General features: G+C 48.3%; 1 protein-coding gene, 1 long non-coding RNA gene and 1 other non-coding gene across 3 annotated transcripts in view; 1 reads left to right on the top strand and 2 right to left on the bottom strand.

Annotated features, from left to right (window-relative positions):
• Positions 1 to 8,932, top strand: part of KCNK12 (potassium two pore domain channel subfamily K member 12) — a 45,489-nt gene extending 36,557 nt beyond the window's left edge. Inside the window, exon 2 of the mRNA XM_011361314.2 lies at positions 7,895 to 8,932. Coding sequence (XP_011359616.1) covers positions 7,895 to 8,793 — 899 coding nt within the window. The 3' untranslated portion in view covers positions 8,794 to 8,932. The remainder of the gene's footprint in view (positions 1 to 7,894) is intronic.
• LOC111740592 overlaps positions 1 to 10,953 on the bottom strand; it is a 22,151-nt gene extending 11,198 nt beyond the window's left edge. Inside the window, exons 1-2 of the long non-coding RNA XR_002780663.1 lie at positions 10,572 to 10,953; positions 135 to 397 (exon numbers count right to left, since the gene is read on the bottom strand). This is a non-coding gene — a long non-coding RNA (uncharacterized LOC111740592). The remainder of the gene's footprint in view (positions 1 to 134; positions 398 to 10,571) is intronic.
• On the bottom strand, positions 1,246 to 1,364 carry LOC111740655. The gene has a single exon (XR_002780705.1). It is a non-coding gene; the product is annotated as a 5S ribosomal RNA (ribosomal RNA).
• Positions 10,954 to 21,191: the final 10,238 nt, after the last annotated feature.

A 21,191-nucleotide genomic window follows, 5' to 3' on the forward strand; every position in this document is an offset into this window, starting at 1 on the left:
CCGCCAAAATTCCTAGTCATGGCTTGTCTATATCTCGCATCAGGTGAAACCAGGGTACACTTAAGCCGTGATGCAAGGGCCACAACTTGCCCGTGGTGTTTCCCAATTAAGCTTGCTGGGTTTCGAGCACTTACCATGTCCTAGGCACTGTGGGAAGCATGTGGGAACCCCCTCCTCATCTACTCCTCGTAACCTTCTGAGAAAGGCTGTCATCAGGCCACATTTAGAGGGAGAAGTAATATGTCCACATTACTTGCTAGTGGAGGTCCCAGAGTCTGACACCATCTTCTGCTCTCAACTCTCCAAGAAAGGTGATGTCGGCCCTTCCCAAGCTGCAGGAATGGAGACTTGCTGAGTTTATCTTCTGTAGCTGGAGGTTTCCAGAGCCTATCAGTTTCTAGAAGACGAAACATGTTGTCAGATGCCCTGCTCAGGTGCCGGAGAAGCCTCTAGAAGTGCCAGGTGATGCTCTCACTCCTACAAAGCTCCTGTACGTCCAGCCCCAGTACGAGTTGGAGGGAAAGTTCTCCCAGCCTCGTCTTTCTTCCACAGGTTCACCCACTCCATCTGCAAGAGTTATTGCACATTGCTGGTGGGCCAGGCACTGAGCTGCACTTGGGAACCAGCCAGGCTTACCTCCCCACCCTGCCACAGCCCGTCCTGTGCACTCTCCCACCGGGCGTGCCTTTCTTAAACCACGCCCCTACTTCCTCTCGAAATCCCACCCACTCTTCAAGACTGAGCAGGATATCTCTTCCACCATGAGTCTTTCCCAGTCACTCCACCAGGAGGACCTCTGCCCTGATTCTGACTTAAATTCCCTGGGTGCTCATGGGCCTTGGGGGTGGTTTTAAGTTTCCCAAGTGATTCTTTTGTGCAACCGGAGTGAAAAACTGCTGCGCCAGTGAGAAGCAACATACTTTTTTTTCTTCCAAATTCTTGTGTATTTGACTTTCTCTCTTTTAACATCACAAGCTCTATCTTCTCCTTTCAAGTCTGGGTTCTGCCACTTGCTACTTCTGGAATCTGGGCAAATTATTTAACCTGTGTCTTTTATCTATTAAATGTAATTCTGTTTATTAATCTCACAATTGGAGATGATAATAATTCCCATGGTTGTTCATCAAATCTAAAACACCATTGATTTTATTTTATTTATTTTTATTTTAGGTGAGAAAACCCTTGGTTGACCTCATAGATTGCAAGGGCCTTGTCAGCTTACAATCTCTTATTTTTTATTTTTTATGCCTACAGCACCTGGTCTTCCTAGGTGGTCTCCCATCCAAGTACTAACCAGGCCCAACCCTGCTTAGCTTCCGAGATCAGATAGGATCAGGCTTGTTCAGGGTGGCATGGCTGTAGACAACACCATCAATTTTAAATGCACCGTTATTGCATACCATTAAGAATTTAAGATGCTGGGTGGCTACATAGTGTAGTGGTTAGCACGTCTGCTTTACAAGCAGAAGGTCCTGGGTTTGCACCCCAGGTGGAGCCACGGACCATACCCCAGGTGTGCCAGGCCCCAGGTGTGCACAGCGAGCCCGTGGGAGGAGATGCCCCGCATTCAGAGATCCAGTTCTTAAAGGTAGACAGCAACATCCATAGGTCAGGGGAGCAAGGGGAATTAAAGGGGCGGGGGGAGAATTTAAGATGCTATCAAATAAACTAAGCCAGGTCATTGGTTGTAAGATGCATCTTGATTTCAGGAATGTTATAATTAAAGGAAAAGGCTGTGGCTCATAATGAATGAAACCCAGTGCCTTGTAGATTTGTTGTGAGGACAAAATGCATTGATGTATATGAAGTCTTGGCCCAGTGCCTGGAAATAGTGAGGGCTCAACACGTTTCAGCTATTATTATCCCCTCCGCATTTTCATTCCCCACTGAATACCTTAATGACTTTTCTCAGCCATTCCTCCAGACCCATCCCTCCCAAAAGATTTGGAGCTTTTCCAGACTGGTGGTTGTCCTCCCTGGGGGAGTGACTTAGATAAAGATGACATGGGCGGCCTTGGGGTTCCAAGAGCCTCCCTCTTTCTCCGGGAGAGTCAGTGTCTCAGCTTCAGCCACAGAGCACCTCACAGCCCACCCCGCATCTCTCTGTCCCCTGTTTGGAAAGGGAGGGGCACTGAAAGACCTGGCTGCTGGCCTAGCCTTGGGCAAGGCCCAGACTGGAATGAGCTTCAGGCTTCTTGATTATTACAACGAGGCTGTTAATCCTTCCTCCAGTCAGTCAGGAAAGATCAGATGAGATAGGGATATTGGGAAAGGATTCTCAGAGGAGCTTGCCTAGCAGACCAGAGGGCCCATGGGAAGGATGGCCAGGTTTAGCAAATAAAAATACAGGACTCCCAGTTAAATTTTACAGATAAAAATGAATGTCCCAAACATTACATGGGACATATTTACACTAAAATATGATTCATTATCTGAAATTCATATTTAACTGGATGACCTGCCAACCCTAATGTGTCCTTTCCCATCCCCTACCCACTGACCCCACACCTCAGCTTTCCCACTCTCTCTGATATTTAATTCTCAGCCTTTAGAAGTTCTTAAAATATTTACTTTCAGTCATTCAGTCAACAAATAACTTTCAGTGCCTAATTTTACAAGATTTCCTCATTCATTGTAGAGAATAGATTCATAATAATAGTAAACCTTTATTAAGGGCTTATTAATGTATGAGGCATGGTTCTAAGTGTTTTGCATATATTAACTCAATTTAATAAAAAAAAAATTCAGGTAGGTATAGTATCATCTCCATTTTACAGATGAAACAACTGAGGCACAGAGAGGTTAATTAATTTGCTCAAAAAATACACAGCTAGGGAGTGATGGAGCTAGGATTCAAATCTGGCCAGCCTACTTCAAAATAGCCAATGTGATGTAGCTCTAAGTTGCAAGGGGTATTCAATCTCATTTCTATCTTTTGGACAGGCCCCAAAAGATAATTAATACAATAAGTCATCTGCACTTGCTACTCAAAGTTCACTGACCAGCTGCAGTGTCATCAGCTGGGACAATGTTGGACATGAAGAATTGTGAGCCTCGCCCCAGAATCTAACAAGATATCTAGGAGGATTATAAGTAGGCTAGTCCAAAAATTACTGCTCCAAACAAGCAGAGTGAGAGTCTGTTCATTCACACAGCAAACTTGGCCCAAGCACATTCTACCATACCAGGCACTGTTCTAGACATTGCAGAGTCATGGCGACTTTTTTAAAATGTAGGAAATCCTCATGCATGTTTTTAAATGTCTCATTCTTAATTCTTCATGAGGGTAGAGTACAGCCTTTCTCAAAAATAACTCTTTGAAACATGAGGTGATTAAAATCATTCTGCGGTCACATCGGATTTAGGAATACTGGATAGTGTTAGCATAACCCCCTTGGATTCATAAGTCACACCAACACAGTAAGTGCTCTGAAAAGTCCTGCAATATATAAACTTGTTTCACTTTAACTCATTTTTTTTTAATCATGGGAATTCTCCCCCCCCCGCCCCCCATTAAGTCTATTATCTCATCTTAAGGAACACACTTTGGCAGAATGTATTACAATTCACAAAGAGGGTTCACATTGGGAGGTTTACATTTTATAGGTGAAGAAATCGAGACTCAGAGGAGTTAATGATAATGACTTGCTTCAATCATTTGGCTGATAGAGGCCACAACAGGAATCAAACCTTTGAGTTCATGTCTGGTACTATTTCCTTAGCCATCAGCACCAGTCTGTGTATGTTTGGTTACAAGTCACAGAAGGCTGAAGCAAGAAAATGGATTCATGGGCTCATGCGACTGGAAGTCCAGAGGTAGGTTGGGCAGCGTGGCCAGTTTGATTTGACAGTTCATAAGAGTCATCAAGGCCTCATTTCTTTCAGGCTACATCCACTTGGCCTTTTACAGTATTAGCTTCATTTTAAGGCTGGCTCCTTCTCATGGCCATAGTTGGCTGCCAACCACCCTGGGGCTACCTTCTGCTCCTTTTAAGAGGGAGAAGATTTTAACCTAGAAAGTGTCAGAGAAACTCTTCTCTCATTTGATTGGCCTGAATAGGGTCACATGCCCATTGCTAAGCCAATTTCTGTAGCCACAGAAATGCCCTGCACTGACTGGCTTAGGCCTATCCATCCTTGAGTCAGTCATGATAAGGGACTGGATAACCCTGACTGGCCTAGACTAATAGAGCCCACTCCTGGAGTTGGGTCAGTTCTCCAAGAAGACTGGCTGCTGCACAATTAGAGGTGGAGATGATGGTTAGTAGGCAGGCAGGTACAATGTCCACCACAAGGGTTTTAGGTCACTCAAAATTTAAATCAACAAAGTATCATAATGTACACTCTAAATATCCTACAATTTTGTCAACTGAACCTCAATAAAGCTGAAATTAAAAAAAAAAAAGTTAAATCAAAATATTTGAAACTAGGCAGATTCCAACCAGAAGAGACATCAGGAATACTTTATAACATTGTTTCTTAAAAGAAGGGCGTTAGCCCATTTGCATCAGAACCACCAGGAGACATTTGTTAAAGTGCAGATTCCTGGGCCCCTCCCTTGACCCACTAAATAAATCTCTGGAGTGACACCTGCCTTGCATTTTAATCAAACATCCCAATTGTTTGTAATAGCCCTGGTTTGTACATGCTGTCCTGGGGGAATTATTAGTAGTGCCCTTTTACTCCCCCAAAATATCTTAATTGGATTATCAATTATGTTTCTCTTCCTCAAAGCTGACATTGAAGAGACAATCGGAAAAAGTCCCCAAGGTGATGAGGCAAGACTTTCTATTTGTCTGGCACCATACGATGGGCTTCAGGGTCAGCTTAGCCACTTATAAACTATAACTCAGGCGAGTACCCTCACTTCCCTTGGCCCATGTCCTGGCCTGCATTGTTGGGGTTGATGATGCCACCCTCAGACGGTGGCTGGAGGGATGGGATGTATCCACTGACTGGCACAGCGGCTCCACCCAAAGCCACCTGATAGAGATTGCAGCTGGCCTCCCCATCTCGCTTCCAGGCTCTTCGAGCTGAACTCCAGAGGCCCTGTCACTAGGGCCCCATTTGTGAAGGCGGCACCAGACAGGCTGTGGGAACGAGCTTCACAGCTTTTGTCAAAGTGGCATAATAAAGCCCCCAAGTGTCTGCTCTTTGCAAACTGGGATGGCAGATCAATTGTGGCATAAACAAAATAGCAGGCTTGGTGAGAACCGGGGACAGATTACGCCTCCACAGGGTGTGATTGGGGAAGGAGGGGATTCTCAGGGTGGCTGAGTTTGCCTTTTCTCTGCCTGAAGCTTCAAGGTCCCTCTCCAGAACCAGCCTGGATCCCCAAAGATTGTCAGAGCTTGGAGGATAGCTCCTCCACTCCAGGAAGCATCTGGCTAAGGCGGCAGCCCAGGCAGGGACCCACTGCTCTTAGCAAGAAGCCTGACCCCAGGCCCTCAGCACCCCCCTGAGCTCCAAGCATATTGATGGGAGAAGAAGGGTAGACCATGCTGCTCTGGTTAGGAAGCAAGGGAAGGTCAAGCAGGCACAGGAGTCAGACCTCAGGGATCAGGGGGGCAGTGAGAGAGGTACTTGCATTGAGTGCCCTCTGTGTTGTCAGAAATACTCGTGACCCGCCTGTCCACTTCATTTTGGGCAGATAGTGCCCCAGCAAGTCAAGCATTCGGCATCATTTTGGGCCTGCTGTCACAGCCATGAGGAGACCCTAGGACAAGTTCTGGCCCAGCTGTCATGTGGGGGAAGCAGGGAAAAGCTGTGCCCTGGCCCAGCGATGAGCTGCTGACAGCAAAAAGACAAAACCTCTAAGAAGGCAGGCCAGAGACACTATGAGGGCAGGAACTGCATCTGTCTGGTTTCTACATTTACTGGTGTCCAGTAAATGTTTGCTAAGGAATGAGTGTGTGGATTTTGATCTTCCAGCTGCATGTCTTATAGTACTGCCATGTAGAGGCCCTAGCATATATACCTATGATAAATTTTAATTTATAAATTAGGCGCAGTAGAGATTAACAACAATAACTAATGATAAAACAGAACAATTATAACAATTTACTGTAATAAAAGTTATGTAAACATGGCACTATTAAGTAAAATAAGGGTTACTTGAACACAAGCACTGCAATACCATGAGTCGATCTGATAACCGAGACGGCTACTAAGTGACTAACAGGTAGATAGCATATACAGTATGAATATGGGTAAAGAGGGATGATTCACATCTGAAGCTGAATGGCGCAAAATTTCATCACGCTACTCAGAATGGCACATAATTTAAAACTTAAGAATATTTTATCTCTGGAATTTTGCATTTAATATTTCCAGACCATGATTGAACATGGGTAATTAAAATCATAAAAAGCCCATAGATAAGGGGGAAATACTATAGATTCAGAGCTGATTTTTTTTTAATGAATTTAATAATTTAAATTTGGCTTTAAAGTATAGCAAAATCCCTCTATCAAATTCTTGGTTACACTGCTAATTTGGTTTTTCACTTTCTTGTGACCAAATTCCAAATATGGGAATATAATCCATCTTCCTCAACGTGGGTGTCATCATAAAATTTTCTCCTAACTTGAGTCATTCAGTATAAGATCAAGACTATGGTCAGGCAAGTGGACGTTTCCTCCACGGGGTCTACAGAATTATTAGTACACAGGTTTAAGGAATTACTCTGAAAAAAAAAATTTTTTTTACTCTGCTCCTTTTAAGGAAATAGTAAGCCAAAGGAGACAAAACTCTACTCCCCACTTCCCAGGGCCAGCTCCACCCCACTAAGAGCACACAGGAAGCCCTCTTGACATTGGTTATGACCTAAACAAAGATGCCCCTGACCTTTTGCTGTAGAAGTGTTGAAAAGTGCCACGCTGCTGCCCAAACAGATGATTCATTTTCAGCTCAGATTCCAAGCAGCAGTAAATCTTCCTACCCAGAAATTAAACCCCTTCCCATAACCAGAGTCAGGCAATCATGGGTCCCGCAAAGATACTAAAGACAGCTGCAGGTTGAGCTGTTTGGAGGGGCAGAGCTGCCACTCTGCGCTGCCCTGGATGGCATGGACTGAGCACACTGGTGGAAAGCCAAACATTCTGCAGAAATCAATTGATAAAGAATCTCTCTTAAAGACAGTGCATTGAACAAGTAGGTAAGTTAAGACTTAATTTTAAGAGTTCTAAGCAATAAGCATTTGCCCAGGCACAGAGCAGACCTCCCAGGACAAAAGCAACCCCAGACACATGCAGCACAGGACCCCCAGGGCCAAAACCTTTCCCCAGGCTGCAAGTGTGAGCAAGGGTCATGGTAGTCCTTGGGTGAGAAGGGGCTGACACCTAATGGCAGAACCACGTTTACTCTGAAGGTTGTGGACTCATTCTCAAACAATCCTTTTGTCAGTTTCATAAACCATTTTTCAGAGACCATCAAATATAGCTACCTGGACCGAACACACTCTACCTGGTCCCCAGAGATCCCACATAAGATGAAGCCTATATGAAATTCTACCCTAACACATGTGCCACTGGTTATATTAAAAAATTAATTCTAGGGTTGAGAGAGCAGGTGATACTTGCTTTGTAGGTATCCAAGGGGTTTGCACCTGTGCTGTGAATTGTTTTGTGTGTCCTGATGGGTCCTTCCTAGTGACCATCTTGCCCCACCCATTTCGATTTATAGATTCCTCAACAGGAGGGACCATGTCTCCTCCATCAATTTAGGCGCTGCCAATTCAGGAACAATGTCTAGTGCCACCAAAGGAGAGACATGTCTAAGTACTGTTTCCCCACTACTTGAGCGATGCCACGCAAGATAGGAGCCAGGTCATCACCTGCATACATAGGGCGAGCGCCCCGCCAGGAACTCGCTGACCCTTGCCCTGTCTTCCCAGGTTTCGGCATGACCACCCCTGCCACGGTGGGCGGGAAGGCCTTCCTCATCGCCTACGGGCTGTTCGGCTGCGCTGGGACCATCCTGTTCTTCAACCTCTTCCTGGAGCGCATCATCTCGCTGCTGGCTTTCATCATGCGCACCTGCCGGGAGCGCCAGCTGCGCCGCAGCGGCCTGCTGCCCACCACCTTCCGCAGGGGCTCAGCGCTTTCAGAGGCGGACTGCCTGGCTGGCTGGAAGCCCTCGGTGTACCACGTGCTGCTGATCCTGGGCCTGTTCGCCGTGCTGCTCTCGTGCTGCGCCTCGGCCATGTACACCAGTGTGGAGGGCTGGGACTACGTGGACTCTCTCTACTTCTGCTTTGTCACCTTCAGCACCATCGGCTTCGGGGACCTAGTGAGCAGCCAGCACGCCGCCTACCGGAACCAGGGGCTCTACCGCCTGGGCAACTTCCTCTTCATCTTGCTCGGCGTGTGCTGCATTTACTCACTCTTCAATGTCATCTCCATCCTCATCAAGCAGGTGCTCAACTGGATGCTGCGCAAGCTGAGCTGCCGCTGCTGCGCGCGCTGCTGTCCGGCACCCGGCGCGCCCCTGGCCCGGCGCAACGCCATCACCCCGGGCTCCCGGCTGCGCCGCCGCCTGGCCGCACTCGGCGCCGACCCGGCTGGCGACAGCGACGCCGAGGGCCGCCGCCTGTCGGGAGAGCTCATCTCCATGCGCGACCTCACGGCCTCCAACAAGGTGTCGCTGGCGCTGCTGCAGAAGCAGCTGTCCGAGACGGCCAACGGCTACCCGCGCAGCGTTTGCATTAACACGCGCCAGAACGGCTTTTCGGGCGGTGTCGGCGCGCTGGGCATCATGAACAACCGCCTGGCGGAGACCAGCGCCTCCAGGTAGACCGCCCGCCTGCCCGCCCCGCTGCGCCAGAGACCCTCGCCAGGCTGGCGTACCACTGGGCGTGGCTTGCTTTCCTTCTCTCAGACGCTGGCGCTTTCTTAATCTTTATCCAATAAAACGAAACCAAAAAAGTTTTTTTTTTTTTTAAAGAAATACTATTTGGCCAGGCCTGATGTTATCAGGGGCAGGTGTTGGGGGAGCCTGTTTTCCTTGTGGGTCCCCTCTTGGAGAACCGTGGCCCCAGCAGGTTCTCCAAGGAGAGAAAAAGTGGCACCCCAGACCCTTACCCCGGTGCATACCGCAGCGAGGAGAGTGCCAGCCCTGGGTTTTGCAGACTGGCATTAAACTCGGCCCCCATGCACATAAGCAGCCGGCAACCCCAAAACATATGGTGCAACTTTTCATGGCTCTGAATTACCTCCGCAGCATTTAGAATCCTGGCCCAGCCTAGCAGCTTCCTTCTGGTCGTCAGAAGTGATATAGTCACAGTTTTGACAGGTGGGGGTGGGGAGAGCCATCTGTTACCTCCTGATGTATATATATGTATATATAGAACAGCCGCTACACACAGAGAATGGTGTAGTATTATGCAATGAGATAAAACATAGCACCAACTTGCGGACTGTGGCATTTCTCTGAGATTTGGAAATTGCAATGGTAAGGGGCTTAGTTGGCCTTTCTCAGCCTGGAGTTAGTCTGCTTAGCACAGCACATAGGGCAGCTACTTCTAATGAGCGAAACCCAAGTAGCCTGCCAGGAGGGGAGCACTGAGCTGCAGGAGCCCTGCTTTGCTTCAGCTGTTTGATCTTTGAGGCTCCTGGCTCATCTCTGAATCCCCCAACCCTCCTTTCTTTCACCAGCATCATCCACCAGAATGCTTTTCCTCATTAACCAGGAATGTCTGAGTCTTCTCAGACAAGATTTTGCTTTGTTGGTGTGGATTTTTTTCCCCCTAACTCCCACTGATCAGTTCAATGTTTTCTCCCTTTACAGAGCCTGAGAGTGCTGAGTGCAGCCTCCAGCCCCACTCCTTCTCTGAATTAGGGCTGTGCCAGCTGCACCCACGGGGCACCAGGGCCTGCAGCACCAAAAACCCAAAGCAGCCATCCTACAAATGTCAGAGAATTTGGCTCCAGAGTCCATAATGTTTGAGGGGCACATCCCATTCTAAACGTTGTTTGGTCCCCACTGATAATCGAGCGAATTAGTTTCCTCCTTGCACAGGCCGTATCGGAGGTGGAGGAAGGCAGGAGAGAGGAATGTGTAGATGGAAGCAATTTTAGGATTCAGCTTTTGCTCTGGATGATCCTCAAGTTGAGGGACAGATTCTCACCCTCTGCCAGATAGGAGTCACTGACCTAGAGGAAACCCAGATGCCCATCATTTCAGCCCATGTCCTCATCTGAAAAGATGATAATCTCAAGGACAAATGCCAGAGTCTAGTCAGACACAGTGTGGCCCACCAATATATATAGCTTCTGACAGGAAGTCTTAGAAAAGCACTGGACGCCTCACACTGTCTGCCCAAGAGTCCTTGAAAGTCGTGAAATCTCCCTCCTTGGCAGTGAGGGAAGCACATGTGCCTGGAACACACACACACACACACACACACACACACACACACACAGCATTAAGAGTCATGTTTGAATGTCAGCTTCCTCCTTCCCCTTCCAATCCATGGCAGGAAGGAAAAAATGAGTTGGGATCTGAGTAACTCTCCGGCTACTTTGGTAACTTCTAATTTGGGTTGGGATTGATTTTTCAACACGGGCACTAACCTGGAGGTGAAGCCAGGAGGGTGGAGCAGCCAGGAGAGAGGTCAGTGTTGCTAAATCCTGAAAGGTAGGTTTCTAGAGAGCCACGCTTCCAGGATCCACTGTGACTCAGGCCAGCTTGCGAGCACCCCCACCTGTGCCTGAGCGATGGCTGCGGTCACACCGAAGGGACTGCATGCTCAAAGAGGCACACGTTCTCTAGGGCAGAGCCCTCTCATTGGACCTAGAAATAGTGTCAGGTTTATCCCTTTAAAAGAAAAAAAGAGCGAAAGGCATCCAATCAGAGGTATCACCTAGGCAACGAGAAATAACTTGAGAATCTGAACCATCCAGAAGGGGAAGTAAAGATCCCATGACAGAGGCATCTTGACCATGAGGACTTAATAGCAGGCAAAATAGTAGCCAACCTAGAGGAAGTGAGGCCCAGAAACAGCACAGTAGGCTTAAGACCCAGCCACTGAGGCTCCTTGAGCTAGACAGGCCAAAGAGCTGTCCAGGTGATCCTATTGACCAGTACATGAGACCGCACAGAATCCCATCCCCAGAGGAGGAAAACAGGACCTGCCTCCCTGGAAGAAAAACTTGAAACCTTCTTTGGAAGTCTTTTCTGTCAACAGTACTTCGTAAAGTCTGTCCTAAATTGCTCTGGCTGCAGCCTTGGCTATTTTCACTTCTTTTCCTATGCTTTGCTTTTGAAAGCAGGTGACTATGGGCAGCTTAGGCAAGTTTCTGAAGGACCCACAGGCGTGATTTGAGGGAGCAGGGAAGGGACTCTTCTTTCTCACCAACCTCCCAAAGTAACGCCAGTTCTCTAGTGTACAGTGGTAACTCAGGATGCAGTGACACATGTGTATTTTTGCCCATGTTCCTCTGGTCCCCCCACCCCCCATCTGAGTACATCACCATCTTCACCTCAGGCCAAAGGGCTCAGTGCCCCAGATGCTGGGGAATGCTCCTGGGGAAATGCTCCTTGAGGTCAAGAGATAAATGGAGCCTAGACCTACGCCTAAAGGGCTCATTTGACACTATGCTTGAGGGTGGGCATTGAGAACCAGAACTCCTTAATAAGCAGCGATGGGGTCCTCTTATCATTTCAGGAACAGTGACATTGATAGGGACCCCTTTCTTTGGTACAGGTTCTTTGGAACCTCAGGCTAAGTAAGAAAGGGATCCATTCTCTTAGATGTTGTGGCCTCTCCCACTGTTTGAGGGTCTCCAGTTTGACCCACAGCTGTCTGTTCACTGGAGTCTACAACTCCCCGCTGCACAAGGAGTCACTCCCTAACCTTAGGCCCGCACTCACCCCTCCAATGCTGGGGCTGTGGGGCAAAGATAGCAGGGCTCTTAAGAAGCCTCTCGCCATCCAGCTCAAACCACACAGAGGCCAAGGTCTTGGCAAACAGCTGGGCTCTCTCGGAGCTGAGCAGCCAGGTAAAATAAGCCACCTGTGGGATCTTTACTTGCTAATAAGGCCAAATGGTCAGGCCCCATGTCTTCTGACTGCAGCCAGAGCCTCTGGGCCTGGTGAAGGAGTCAGAAGGTTCAGGCAGTTTTGGGCCCTCAGCTTGTGGAAAATGCCTGACAGTCCTGGGCATTTGCTCAGGAGCATCACACATCACATCACATCACAGCACCGTGTGCACGCGCGCGCGCGCACACACACACACACACACACACACACACCAGCCTTACAAAGAGCGACTAGCCCCTTTACCAAAAGAAAAATCCTAGTCTGGGCCATTTTAAGAAGAAAGAGTTCCCATTTTTAATTCTCTGGGGATCTGCAAGAGCCTGGAAAATTCCTCTCTGCCTTGGGGGAGCTTCATGAACACTTTGCATGAATTTGCGTTTTACCCAGAAGCCAGTATCCAAACCCAAGCCAAGCTCTGGCAAATAGCTGCTACGTTTATCCAGGCTCCTGTATCCCTTAGTCAGGCCTCCTAACAGATGCCCTCTTCCTGCCTGCTTTGAGGTGAGGGGTGATAAACCCTCACTGCCAAAGGAGAAGCTTCTGGGGAACCAAGGCAGACGGCAGCCACAGAGGCGGAGACCACAGAAGCCAAGGGCCAGGTGGTTCCGTCTTACTGTAACTTTTTACATTCTTAACAGACAAAAAGCACAATTCCACATGCACACTGTCTGGAAAGCACATCCAGACGATTGCTTAGGGCACTTCTGAGTCCAGAAGAGGCGCTGGGGCTTCCTTGTGGCCACAGTTGTTGTACAATATGCTCACTCCATTCTGTGGGGTGGGAAGGGATGGGAGGGCTGTTGAAACCATTCCTGACCCCAGGACGGCTCGTCAGCATGGACTTGGGGCCTGGACTCTTGCCCTGGGGCAGCTCTAGCACCTTCAGGCATGTGCAGCGTCCTAGCCCCGTGCCCATTATGTGTTGAGAAGCGATGAGATTTCTGCACTAACTTGGCCCAAGCCCCTCTTTCCCCTTCTTCCAGCCTCTTCTCCTCCCCTTCCTCCCTAGGGAAGCTCCCTGTGGCTTTACAATTTATTTTCTATGCTACATGTTCTCTCAGGAGGGGTGGGTAGAGCATGCTGGGGGTGGGGGAGGGGGGGTCAGCAGGGTTTCTTAAACAATACATTTATTTTTCTGAGCAGCACTCCAAAAGAGGACTTGAAGGGTGTTTAAATTAACGATGAATAAAATGCAGCCTGCCACCCCTTGAGCTGTTTGCTTTCTGTCTGTCAGAGCCGCCTGCCTCCCTCTTCCCTGTTCACGCCTCCTCTTTGGGGGTCCCAGGAGACTGCATCTTTGAGGATGGGGCCTGGGTGGCAGCTCCCCAGAGGAATTACTCTGCAAAAATGACAGTGGCATCCATCTAAGCTGGACTTCGCAGGCAGTTTGACCGGACTGGGCCAAGGCTGGTTTCTGATAGCCAGGGCCAGAAGGTCCAAGGCAAAGGTGCAAGGAAACACGCCTGGGGAGGTGGGATACGGGTCCCAACTGTGACAGTGGTTTCCAACACTGTCGGCACTAGACTCTCTAAAGGGATCTTTAAAGATACTGATGCCCAGGCCCCACTCCCCAGATCTTGATTTCATTGGTCTGAGGAGGAGTGCAGGCAAGCACTGGAATTTCTTGGAAGATGCCAAGGTGAATCTAGTGGGATGCCAAGGTGAATCTAATGGGCAACCAAGGTCTTGAACCTACACGCTAAACACTGAGTATTCACATTGCAGTGTGAAAAGAGCACCTATTTAGAAACTATGAGGTCGGAATCTCCTAGTCCCGCATCTGGCAGTCACTCTTCTTGCTCAGATCCTCAGTTTTCCCATTTCCAAACTGAAATAAAGACATTGTCTCTCCTGGCCCCACCTCACCACCGACCTCCCAGGAGTCTTATGAAAAATAAATGAGAGGCTGGGAACTCTTAGAAGTATAAAGAGCTTTATAAATGCAAAGTGTCTCCATTATAAGAGGCATTTCATCATAATAAAAGGCCAGGCAGCCCCTATTGCTTCTACAAGGGATTCTCTCTGCGGTGCCAGCTGAGGAAGAAGTCTCCATCCAGGTGATTGCTTCTGCCCCATGCCTTTGTAAACCTCTCCTTTTTGACTCAGCCTTAATCATCAGCATAATAGTGCAAATTCCACTGAGACTCTCTCTCCCCTCCACAGCCCCCTCCCCAGGTCATCCTTTTCCTACAGGTTGCTCTACCAATGAGATGAGACATAATTGGCAGGTGACTCAAGTCCCCACCCTTCCTACATCAATCTGCGAAATTATTCTCTAGCCTCCCCCAACCCAAAAGGTTTCATTCAACTGCAGTGAGAACTGCAGTGTATTATTTTCCATCCTGGTCTTGCTGGTCTTTTTAATACCAGTCAAAGTGACTAAATTGATTTCATGATCTGCCTATGAATTACTCCCAGCAGTTTGAAAACCACTGGCCTACAATGTTTCTGAATAGAAACCTTCCTGTTACTCTGTTTCCAGCTAAGACCCATTAGCCCCTTGTGGCAAGGGGTTGTAAGCGGGGTGGTTCTGGGCCCTGGTTGCCCATCAGCCCTTCTCTCTCTGGATCTCCTGCCCCAGCTGTGTAATCAGCTGAGGTGGATGTTTCAGCTGCACGAAGTGGTCCTTACCTTCCTTTCAAGTTCTAAGACCTATGATTCCTACGACATTTTAGACTCCCAGTCATCCCCGGTTGGACTGCCAACCCTCTCCCTTTCACGATCAGTTACCTTTCTGTGAATATATTTGTTTTCCTAACAAGAAAATAAGAAAAAATAATTTACATTTACCAGTCGGGCCCTTGGACAAGAGATTTGCATGATTTATCTCACTATCCTCTACTGACCCTAGGAATTTGGTACTGTCCCCCCATTTTGTTGTGGATCATAGAAGGTAAGTAACTTGTCTAATTTGGGGCCAGGCCCCCCAGTGTTAAGGGCTGGAAATACAACGGTGAGAAAGGCAGCACAGACAGATATCCTGAACTCCGGGCTCTTGAGAGGCCACCAGGAGACAGGGTACTCAGAACGGCAAGATGAGTTCAGACTACCCTATGTCACAGGGTAGTCCATCTAGGCTGTGAAGAGCACCCAGGGAAAAGCAGCCACCCTGCCCACCCTGCCCAGGCAGTCAGTGAAGGCACACAGAGGCAGGTTGTCCAAACCGAGCCCAAAAAGAGCTGCAGTGAGCCTGCTGATGAGGACAGGCAGGGTCCAGGCCCAAGGGACAGGAAGTGAGAAGATGAGGGAGGGGAACTGCATGAGGTTCCACAGGACTGAAACCTGCAGAGTGCTTTTTTGATTTGAGTGCATCTTCCAAGAACTGGAGTCTGGGCAAAGAAAATTACATTCCTGGCCCCTTCCTACTCCGTTTTCAGGGAAATGTTCACAGAAGGGATGTTGGTGGAATCACTAAAGAAAGACTTAACCATAAGGCAACAATTGCTTGGTAATGAGAGCTCACTTCTGCTTGCTTCTGCCTGTGAGCAGATCTCTTCCCCTCACTAAGGCATCTTTCCCGTGTCGGCAAAATGAGGGGCTGTCCTTTTGGCTCTGTCACTCTGAGGCTTGGAGTGGGAGGAGAAATGTAAGAGTTCACCAGGGATCCCTATCAAGAAGCACCCTTAGCAAACATCTGCCAAGTGCCTGACCCGATTTGGACAATTTATGCCAGTTCTTTCTCTGTGGACTGAGCTGAGCAGAACAGCCATCTGAATGCAGGCAGGAAGGATTCGCGTCCTGCTGAGGATAAGCAGACTTCCTATTGAGAGCTGTGGCTTCAACTCACATACCAACCCTGCTAGAACCTTCCTGAGCTCCAGGTCTCTGCTTTCATTGGTCTCTGCTTCCTCCAAGACAAATAAAATCCATTTTCTAGAGCTGTGCTGTCCAATGCAGTAGTCACTAGCTATATTCAGCTATTTAATTTTAAACAAATTTAAATTAAATTAAAAATTTAGCTCTTTAGTTGTACTAACCTAACCACACTTCAAGCGCTCGATAGCCACATGTGGCTAACTGCTACCATATTGAACAGCACAGACACGGAACATTTCTGTCATTGCAGCAAGATCTCTTACATAGTGCTGCTGTAGAGAGATCTCTGGGACCAGAAATCTCAAACTCCATGGTGACCCTAGGGTGGGAGTTGGAGCCATGTGGCAGAAGTAGAAGCAGAAGCTTTTCCCTAAACACTAAGAACCATTGTGGTCTTCTCTGCCTCCAAGCGGCCTCTTCTCCCTGGTCCTCTATGGAAAGCCCCCAGCTGCTGTTTGCCATGAGTCCATCCCTCCCACATCCCCAGGGCTTCCCTTAGGACTTGACACCAGTGCGGGTAACATCCATGCTCTGCGGGCATCTCCCTGTAATGTGGGGGACTCTCCCACAAGGCCACCACAGATGTTGGGGTTATGAGTAAATTTATTTGGGATATATGGACCTACACACATTGCTTCACACACACACACACACACACAGAGGCACACAAACTTTTATATTAAAAGCCTAGTTCCAGATATTGCTACAAGTAAGACATGAAGCAAAACATCCTCTCTTTGACTCAGACATTAATTGTAGAATGTTCCAGCAGAGGGGGAACAAAAAAGGAGCATTTACTTTACTCCGCAGATGGAGATAAATGAGGCCCAGCAAGGAGAAGGTCACAAAGCAAATTCACTATCTAATCTCCAGCAGAAGCCAGATACCCTTCCTGATAGCCCACAGCTCTGGCTAGCCCATTGTTTGATATTGTGCTCATTCATTCAACAAACACATGTGAGCACCTACTGTGTGCACAATCTGTGCTAGGCCCTGTGGTGATTACAGTTAATAAGACATGAATCTGGCCCTCTGTGGTCTAGGAGCCAGGACATGGAGTCAGGTGACCATAGCCAGGTACATCCAGGTCAGGTACAGAAGCAAGTACATCAGAGAGGTTCTGGAGAGGCTGCTGCAAGGCTGAGCCCCACACACAGCACTGGGTAGCTCCGTTCTTCACTTGGCTTTACTCTTCCCTGCCCCCATTCCTCATCTACCTTCTACCTGGCAAAGAATAAGAACCATTCTTTGTCAAAATCTGAGTAGCCAGTTAACACCAGAGTTCATAGATCTCTTCTACCCACACTCCATCCTCTCTGCTCCTCCACCTAAAATTGCTCCAGATCAGGATCACAAAGTCCTTCTTCTCATATCCAGGTCATAGTACTTCTCTGCTGTGTCGAGCGTCTGCCTACAGAAGGAGAGAAGGAGGCCATCGTGCAAAGGGAAGCAGAGGTAGGCCTAGCTGACGGACTGAGCCCAGCTGCGGTCCCTGAGGCCTGGCACTTGCAGGCCTGCTTCCAAACCTGGGAGCTTCCTAAGCTTTCTTCCCACCAGTGTGAGCCAGTAATTTCCTCCTTTGCCTATGAGCTGAGTTAGGTTACCTTGCAACTGAAAATATTTGGGCTAACACTGTGCCTTTACCCAAAATAAACTCCTCCCTTGCTCCTTGAGAGCTGAAATGCCTTTTATATCAATAGCAACTTTCATGAGAAAGTTCAGTCATGGAATGCAGACATCTCTGGGAGAGAGTACAAGGACATATTCATACTAAAGTGTAAATGACTGACAGTGAAGCCTCTTCTGAGAACAGGTTTTGATGGAGTAGAGGGAGGGAAAAGCCTTGGCTCCTGGTGGATGGAGACGGGAACCCAATAATCAGATATAGGCCACAGAAAAGGCCATTTGACGGCATCATGAATCAACCTTGTTGACTTCTGGCTTCAGAGAACTGAAGCTGAATGTAAGCCCTAACACTCTTTCCCTTAAAAACAAATTTCTAGCCATTCCCTGATACATTTCTAACAAGTTCTCTCCAACTCACATTTATGTGACAGGGACTCTGCTCCCACTGCCTCCCGCTTCTAAGACTATTAACCAAACACCCCAACAATTGCAGGACTCTATCTTCCATGTTCCAACTTCCCCAACTTCTCTTCCGAGCATCCAGAGCAAGAGAGCAGGAGGGAGATTTCTACGGGCTAGAGAGCCAGAGAGCATCTCTGTTCCAGAAGCTTGGAACATTTACTCTCCCAGTCCACACTTCGTAATAAAGGATTTACATTTATATTAGAAATCAAAATAAAAAGGGGGAAAAACTATTATTTTGGTAATTTTATTTATCTTAAACAGTTAACAAGAATGATGCAAAAGCACTAGAGGCAGATCAAGCTTTTGGGCCCAGAGACATCTTGGGGTGCAGCCTTCCCTGGATGTTGCAGTCCCCCCTCAACCCCGTTCCGTGAAGGCATCCTCTTTCCTCCCACAGGCTCACACGGAGTGAGCGCGGCTGTCCTCTCTGCACCGTGACTGAGGGTCCTGCACGCCATCTCCAGGTGGGGATGGCCAGGCTGTTCCACAACTGATGAGATTTAGGAGCTCCGGTCCTGCTGCAGGAACTCCCCAGGGATTTGCCACCAGGTCCTAGCGCCTCCTAGAGGTAGTGGTAAAATAAGCCATCTGACCACAGAAGATGCAAGCCAAGCATCACTGGCCTTTCATTCCCTGCTTCAGCTCACCTGCTGCTTCTGGGGAAGCTACTTAGAGGCACACAGGAAAGCAGTCTGGAGACGAGGCCAGATTCCAACCCGGGTCGGCCTCTCCCTCCTGGAAGGGAGATGACTGCACAGGCCAGCCTTAGACACGGTTTCGTCTGACCCTCCTGTCACAAATGAGGACCCTGGGTGGAGGAGAGAAGCAACTTGCTCAGGCCTCCTGGTTGTATGTGGGAAAAGCCTGGACTAGAAGCAGATCAGCTGGCACTTCCAGCAGAAGGCCTCTGCTTTTTCTACCGCACCAGCCAGAGCAAGGAGAGCATGCCTTGACCCCTACCCCCAAAGGGATGCTATACTCCGCTGCTTGCGGGTTCCCTCTCTTTAACATTTCCTCTCCATTACTCACTTCCAGGCCTTCAAGGTCTAACCTCAGGTGACCACAACCCACCTGGCCCACAAACCCCTCTGCCCACCAGGACTACACAGTGTCATGCCCAAGGGTACTTCTCCCTACAGGATTTTAGGGTCCAATGCAAGTGCCTTAAGTCTTTGCCTCACAAGGAGTTTCCTCTCTACCTCATCAACTCACTGCTGAGTGAGAGGGGCAATCTCTTTCCTCCATCTTGGGGTCATGTTCCAGGCACCAAGTACCCAAGGGTCACAAGGACCCCTGAGAGTCCCTGTACAAATATATGCCAGTCCAGCCTAGACCCGCCAGAGTCATCAGGTAAGTAAGAGAGACCCCCACTGGGGTACAAGTAAAACAGAGTTATAATAATCCATGCCCAAAAGATGACATATGCAAAATAATAATGTCTACTATTTAGGCCATATGAATAGAAATGAGGATTACTATGCTTTTGCTGACAGAAACTTTGTTCTCCACAATACGATTTGAGGTGTAAATAACCAGGGAGAAAAAGATAGTGCAGTTTCCACTTACACAACCATACAAATAAATGACTGACAACAGAACCCTGCAGAGGGCTGTTTGTGACAAAGCTAAAAGCAGAAATAATAGACCTCAGTGGTACCTCAGGGGGTGGGCAGAGGGGGCTAGTGGTGAGGGGGTGGGGCAGGCACAAAGGCTAAGCAGCTTTGAGGTCTGTCGGAAGCTCAGAAGCCCAGCCCCAAAGAGGATAAAGCAGTCATGGCAGCTTATTCCATCAGGGGTGGGCTTGCTGACAGGGACCTCAATCTACAGGTCACCTAGACAGGGCTTCTGTGAGAGACAGGCTCCCAGCCAGGGTAGGGATAGGCCTTGGAAGCAGGACGTGCCAGCAAGATAGACCAGGATTACGCTGGGCAGTCACAGGGAGGATTCAGTCTCCAGGATCAAAGCCACAGTCCAGGCTCCTAAACCCCTTTGCCCACTGGCTCCAAGCCCTGTCTCCTCTAATAGTAACATCAGCTTGAGGTCAGACTTGGCAAACTTTGTTCCCGGGCAGTCCCCAGCTCCCGCAATGAGACCTCATCTCTCCCCGCCTCTGAGGCCTCCGCATTCAGGTACCACCTCTCTCAGCTTTTACACTCTGGAATAAACATTGAGAAGTTGCCTGTGGGGACGTGAGAAGGGAAAAGGGCTGAGATAGGCAGGGCCAGCTGGTCTGGCCTGGGCTCTACCTGTTTCAGAACACAGCATTCTAGGACAAGTCTGTTAAGAGTGTGTCCATACCTGTTGTCAGACTCCTGAGGCTGACACTTCAGTTAGCCAGGCCTTGGGGATGCCAGCTCCTCCCTCAGCCCCTACTGCAGACCCTCAGTCACGCCCAAGCCTGCTCTACTTTAAGCCACTTTAATCCGGCATCAACGTGCTTTCTCAAGAAACGCTATAAAATTCAGCCTTCGGTGTCCACTTGGTGCTGGGTTGACTTTTAGAGTATAGTTTTTCCATTCAGACTGACCTAGATGAGGGTCCCATTAAGCAAATTCCTTTACCTCTCTGAGCACCAGTTTCAGCATCTCGAAATGAGAAAACAAACTGGCCTTACTGCATTGCTGTGAGGATTGACTAAAATGATGGTTTTAAAGTGCCACAGTGTCTACCACATTTGTTCAGTGAATATCAGTTCCCTTCTTCGCTCTCCGCATCAATCCACAGGTTCTACTTTTCCCGTGCTAACTCTCAGGAGCCATCATCCAATCATCCACTCATCTGGTCAGCCATCCATCCATCCATCCATCCATCCATGTATTTATTTTACATCATTTATTGAGTACCTTCTATTTACAAACTGCTGCAACTTGTCCACAGAATTAGAGAAATATATAACTTATAAGCAGAATTATCAAGACCAGGATATAAATAACTTGGCGGAAATTGAGAAGTGTCATAAGGGAGGTACAGAGAAAATGTTGGGAGATTAAATACTCCCAGGCCTCTCTTCAAGCTCCAATAGAAGAAAATTGCCAGGATTACATTTTATTTGATAAAGCATTTCTTTCTCTAATGGAAACCACCAGGTCCCTTTTTTCTCTTTTACACAAGGAAGAAGCCTCAGATTCTAATTATCCTAACCTGGGCTTTGTCTCACCTTCCATTTTCCTGTGTTTAGCTCTTAGTTGCTCCATTGAGGACCATGTACAGAGCCCAGATTTCTTCCAAGGTTTTAATTGGACTGT

Source organism: Pteropus vampyrus, unplaced genomic scaffold (assembly GCF_000151845.1).
Source record: "Pteropus vampyrus isolate Shadow unplaced genomic scaffold, Pvam_2.0 Scaffold66, whole genome shotgun sequence".
Taxonomy (NCBI): Eukaryota; Metazoa; Chordata; class Mammalia; order Chiroptera; family Pteropodidae; genus Pteropus; species Pteropus vampyrus.